Source organism: Lolium rigidum, chromosome 1, assembly GCF_022539505.1.
Source record: "Lolium rigidum isolate FL_2022 chromosome 1, APGP_CSIRO_Lrig_0.1, whole genome shotgun sequence".
NCBI classification, from domain to species: Eukaryota; Viridiplantae; Streptophyta; class Magnoliopsida; order Poales; family Poaceae; genus Lolium; species Lolium rigidum.
The window spans coordinates 85,370,006-85,376,095 of NC_061508.1; the positions used below are offsets into that span (position 1 = coordinate 85,370,006).

At 50.6% G+C, this 6,090-nt stretch overlaps 1 protein-coding gene across 1 annotated transcript; it reads left to right on the top strand.

The window, feature by feature from the left end:
• The first annotated feature begins 4,147 nt into the window (after positions 1 to 4,147).
• On the top strand, positions 4,148 to 5,823 carry LOC124676921 (indole-2-monooxygenase-like). The gene is made up of 2 exons (XM_047212937.1): positions 4,148 to 5,093; positions 5,203 to 5,823. Exons 1-2 carry the CDS (start codon positions 4,188 to 4,190, stop codon positions 5,821 to 5,823), a joined length of 1,527 nt encoding a protein of 508 aa, XP_047068893.1. The 5' UTR covers positions 4,148 to 4,187.
• Positions 5,824 to 6,090: the final 267 nt, after the last annotated feature.

The following is a 6,090-nucleotide window of genomic DNA, read 5'->3' on the forward strand; positions in this document are numbered from 1 at the left end:
GTGCGGGGTGAATTCATACGAACTGAATCGAATCGGGCTTCCCGGAATTGGTGATGACGGTGTCGATGAAGCTGTCGGTGACATGACTAGATCTGCCGACGACCGATCTTGTGCCGACAGGGTTCCCACAGACGGCGCCAATTGTCGAGGGTACTCCTCGGCAATGCCCTCCGATTGGGGCTTAGGGTTGATGGAATCCTGCAAGCTGATACGAGACATCGGTTCACAGACAAGCGGGGAGAGCGATTTACCTAGGTTCGGGGCCCTCGATGAGGTAAAACCCTTACGTCCTGCCTGTCTGATCTTGATTATGATAATAATCGGTTACAATGGGGTGCCGAAAGGTTCGGCTGAGATCTCGTCGAGAGGCTAAGTGCTGCGGCAACCTAGCTCTAGACTTCTGGTGGCTAAGATTGATTGTGTCCCTCGGCAGCCCCTCTCCTGGTCTTTATATAGGTGGCCAGGTCTCAAGAGGTCTAACTGAGTACGACTAGTTTTACAATAGTTCTAACTCTAAACTTTCCTTGTTCGGCTCCTTACTTGTCTTGCCCGCCAAGGAATCTTCTGTTGCGACATCCAAGTGGCCCATCTTGCCATCGAATACCTTCATGGGCCTCCAGTTAGATCGTATAGGGTAGGGCAATGTCGGTTACCCGAAGGGTAATGCCCATGTCAGAAGGCCTAGTTTCAACATCCCTAAACTCCACGGTTTGAAAAGTTTGGTCGCCTCCAAAATGCAAATTCTTCGCTTGGTTGATTATGTAAAATAGAGTATGGACGGCGGATAGGCTTCAACGTAGAGGTTGGGAAAATTGTGGAAAGTGTCCTCTATGCAACCAAGTTCAAGAGACGGCGGACCACCTCGTGTATAAATTTCGCTTTACCTTGCGAGTTTGGAAAGAGATTCTAGCTTGGTGTGGTATTCATGATAGACCCCCGGAGTCATGGATCAATGAGCCTAACATCGATATGTGGTGGACAAATATTGCTTTAGGAAGAGGTCAACATAGGAAAGCTTTGACATCCTTGCTTATGCTCATCTCTTCGGAAGTTTGGAAGGAGCGAAACGCTAGAGTCTTCCACCACCACCATTCCGCAACAAATGCTATCATCGTCAAGATCAAAGATGAGGCTCGGGCTTGGTGCTTGGCCGGTGCTAAGGAACTGTGCAATGAAATACCGGGAGAGTAGGATTTTGATAAAGTCCTAGGCATGTCCTAGGCATTATTATAAAACTCTAAACTTCTTCTCTATTAATGAAAATGGCAAATATTTTTCCTTCGTTTAAAAAAAATGCCAGCGGTCACTCGGTCATCAAAGAAGCAGAATTACCTGATTTAGTATAGACACCTCATCATTCAACTATTGGATATACGATTGGCCAAAATATTTTATCAAAAAAGAAAGGGCGACCCTAGGCGTTGGCCGGCCGACAGGACAACCCAAAATCAGTTGTATTTCCTCCGTCGGATCAAGATCCAACGTCTGAAATCAGCCTAAGCATGCTTTTACATTCTCCACCTCTGTTTCTATGAAAATCAACCCGCAGTGCGAGTTTCTCTACTGAAACGAAAGGGTATATCGCTTAGGTTCTGAACTTTCCCATATTTACAATAAATATGCCACCGCAATCATTTACGCGTAAAGTAGAGAGTAATACAATAAAAAATTATTACCATGTGTACAAAAATATATATACTATTACAACAAAAGTATCGCAAAATTTAACAAAAAATAAAATTACAATAAAATGGTGAAACCAACATTTTTTGCTGCAAATTAATTTACAACAAATTCGCCAATGAATTCACCAATAACATACACTATTGCAACAAAAAAATTAATTTTCTATACATTAAATTACAACAAAAATCACTAACTATTTTTACAAAAGTCACAAACGATTACAACAAAATATTCACTTGAATATTAGCAACAAGAAATCTAACAAAAATGTTGTTTGTTTACAACAATAATCAACAACAAAATCCAACAAAAATATTATCTATTTATTACAATAGTTCAACAAAATTTTAGCTAATCCGTGCACTAGCTGCTGATAGAATGTGCATGTACATCCAAACGCGCGACATGCTGCTCCAGAAGACCATCGTGGATGCTGCCGGGGTTGGCTGCCCCCTCTGCGACGCCACCCTCGAGACCGCCAGCCACATGGTGCTCCACTGCCCCGTTGCTGCCCGCTTTTGGGCGACGATCGGCGTCGATGTGCCGCACAATGCTCACGTCATGGACCTCCATCTCTTGCCCATGCCGCCGTCGATCGCCATAGAGACGGCGCCAGCCTTTGCCCTGCTCTGTTGCTGGCAACTCTGGAAGCAGCGGAACGCCGCCGTGTTTAGGGGGGCGGCACCTTCCTCTTCTCCTTAAGCTGTGCCGGGATGATGCGGCCGTGTGGCGTGGACGGTTCCCTGCTCCACAACGCCCCAGGGTTGATGCCTGGCATGTGTGCCTAGGCGGTGCCTAAGAACTCCCCCCTCTCCTAATGTAACTCTCTCCTTCTGGCTCTCTATCTCTTTGATGTAAACTACCTGGGGTCTGCCCCTTTTTTCAATATATTCAGGTGGGGAACCTCTCCCCCGGTGAACATTCGAAAAAAATGGAGAAAAATACTCGTACACGGACGAAGTGCATGCATGTGTTAATCCAGCCTCTGGGGTCGGTTGGAGGTTTTGTGCATCACGTGGGTGGCGCCCGCGTGGGAGGAGGCCGGGCCCACGACCAATTTTTCTGCTACAATTGGCCAACTAAAATCAAGCATTTTCCAAAAAGTAAGTCTCAAGGTCATCTTCAGCGGGAAACCCAAATCTATCTCAAATGTCCGTGTGTTCAGTTGGGTAAAAACAGCACTCAACGTACTGACCCAAACTAAAAACGGATGGATTGGATCTCGCCTGGCCAAGTTTGGTTGGGTAAAAACAACACTCAACTCCTCTGCCCCCTCTGTGGTGCTTTTCGCCATGGATACCTCCACCACTCCATGCCGGATTGGATCTCGCCTGGCCAAGTTTCGCCGTCGCCCTCGCCTGGAGGCCCTCGATGTTGCCGCCTCCTTTTTTTTATCCCTACTGGAAGTTGTCGGAGCCCAAATGGCCATGGTGCCGCCGGACTTGACGCCGACGATCCCACCACGGCCGAGCCACGCCCGTGACGCCCTAGCCGTGCCTCGCGGTGGCCTTGCCTCGGCGCTCTGCGCCGCCCTAGCCGTGCCTCGCGGTGGCCTCGCCTCGCCATGCGGTGGCCTCGCCGCGTTCCTGGACGTGCCTTGTGGGGGGCTCACCGCGCCGCCGTAGTCGTGCCTCTCGGTGGCCGCACCTCGCCACGCGAGCACGTCGGCCGCGAGCACGGGCATGAGCGCGTCGACCGCAAGTCGCCACCCTCGTCGTCGGCCACCTCCATCTGGCCGCGCCTCGCCACACAGTCGGCCACGCACGCGCCTCGCCACGACGCCGACGGAGCAGCTCACCCAATTTGGATCATGGCTGCGTGTTGGGAATAAAAATAGGGGCGGGACGTCCACTGGACGACTTAAACGAATAAAATACCCCATTTATTTAGGTCTTAGGTTTTAGCGTTGGAGATGCCCTAATATCTCGCCGTGACTAAGAGCAGGTACAATAAGGCTGACTCAGCAGGCTATAAGAATTAAAATAATATTGTTTTGCTTAGGTGGATGAGAGAGAAGTGGAGAGAGAAGAGAGATGGTCTCTCATGCAAGAGCCAGCTCTTGCACGTGCTCCTAGGCATTTTATGAGTATGTGTGGTGGGTCTTTTACACATAAAGTTATCAATCCTTAAAGCCAACTATTGTACAAGTTAGCTATAAGTTGACTATAGCTAACCTTATAGCCAGCACTCGGCTGCACTATTGGAATTGCTGTAAAGCAAACAACGAGAGCTTATCGTCTAGTAAATGATGATAACTTTCTCAGAACTACATAAATGCTTTGAATCTTTTGGTTGAGAAAGGAAAAATGACGCACGGTAGTGGATGGACCCACGCCGGAAGAAACAAGACAACAATTCACAGTTTCACACATGGCCGGCCACACAAGTAGCACTCTGATGATATATATATGGTGCATTGCGTTTTTCCCCAGTGAATCGATTGTGAGCAGCACGTACATACAAGTGCAACCAATAGTGGTAGGTTGAGCATCTGAATAGCCATGAATCTAGAGCTAGCGCTCCTCCATGAATATGCATCTCCACAGGCTCTAGTGGTCGCCGTTGTCCTCGTCCTCGTCGCCACCGTGCACCTGGCGAGGTCAACGTCGCGAGCGGAGAGGCTGCGCAGGAAGCTCCCTTGCCCGCGGTTCACTCTGCCGGTCATCGGGCACCTCCACCTGATCGGCTCGCTCCCCCACGTCGGCCTCCGCGACCTCGCGAGGAAGCACGGCCCCGACGTGATGCTCCTCCGCCTGGGCGCCGTGCCCACACTGATCGTGTCGTCCCCTAGCGCCGCCAAGGCCGTCCTGCGCACCCACGATCACGTATTCGCGTCCCGGCCGGACACCGTGGTAGGCGACATCCTATTCGTCGGCTCCACCAACGTCGGCCACTCCCCGTACGGCGAGTACTGGCGGCAGGTCAGGAAGATCATCACCACCCACGTCCTCACCGCCAAGAAGATCCGCGCCAACCTCCCCTACCGTGAGCAGGAGGCGCGGCTTGCCCTGGCCAGTGTAAGGGAGGCGGCGGCGGCGGGCACGGCGGTGGATCTCACCCACCTCTTCAGCCACTTCGCGCACGATATGGTGTCCCAGGCGGTGGCGGGTAGGATCCCTAGGGAGGATCGTTGGGGCAAGCTGTTCCACGACCTGTTTGTGGGAAACGGGCAGCTCCTTGGTGGATTTAACCTGGATGACTGTTTCCCGAGCTTGGCAAGGCTGGGCATCGGGTCCGCCAACATCGCCAAGCAGAGGAAAAGATGGGACGATCTGCTGGACGAGGTCATCGACAGGCACACAAGCACACCCATGGAGAAAGGTGACGAGCCGGACTTCATCGACGTCATGCTATCCGTCCAAGATGAGTACAAGCTAACCAGAAACAACATCAAGTCAATACTCATGGTATGTACATACATAGAGTTTCATTTTTCTACCAACATATATATATCTTTGGCATGTTTTTATTCGACTTTTACCAGCACTCACATATATATATGTGTATACTTCCTAGGACATGTTTCAAGCCGGGACGGACACAACATTCATTTGGCTAGACTATGCCATGGCCGAGCTGGCCCGGGCACCTCAAGTAATGGCCAAGCTGCAAGCCGAGGTGAGAAGGTGCGGCACAACCAACCAATTGCTCACACAGGAAGACCTGAGCGGCATGAGCTACCTCAAGGCCGTGATGAAGGAGACGATGCGGCTGCACCCACCAGGGCCTCTCCTGCTACCCCACGCATCCATCGCCGACTGCGAAGTAGAGGGCTATGTCGTCCCCGCCGGGACGCGGGTAATCATCAACGTGTGGGCTATAGGCAGGCACGCCAGCAGCTGGGAGAGAGCGGAGGAGTTCGTGCCTGAGCGTTTCTTGGAAGGATCCGTGGATGCCAATTCAGACTTCTACGGCAACGACTTCCGTTTGCTGCCGTTCGGGTCTGGACGAAGGATGTGCCCAGGTATAAACTTCGCCACGCTCACCTTCGAGATCATCCTGGCCAATCTCATATACCACTTCGACTGGGAGCTGCCGGAAGGGTCGCAAGGCGTAGATATGACGGAGGCGTTCGGGATGGATGTGCACCGGAAGGAGAACCTCCTCCTTGTCCCACGCGTCGCTAAAATGGTTTAGATATATTCTACTGACGTCTAAGTGCTACTCCGCATTTTGAAACTTTGTATTGCTGCAACCATTTTCCAATTCTTTTACTATGAAATTATTAAATAAAGCGCTAAGTGTGATCGATGGAAATAACCAAACTATGTCCGTTTCCTATTTGAGAACGGTTGGTTCTTTCCTGTTCAAAGTCTAGTCGTGCATGTCTAGGCTTAGTAATTTTGAGTCGGTTTGTTACCTGTCCAGCAGCTGCTCTGCTGCTATAAATTAGAGTCTTCTCTA

Bases quoted from the DNA above. Each gene is read 5' to 3' on its own strand.
- LOC124676921 (XM_047212937.1), top strand. From the start codon at position 4,188: ATGAATCTAGAGCTAGCGCTCCTCCATGAATATGCATCTCCACAGGCT. The intron at 5,094-5,202 runs GTATGTACATAC...TATACTTCCTAG, and splicing joins ACATCAAGTCAATACTCATG to GACATGTTTCAAGCCGGGAC.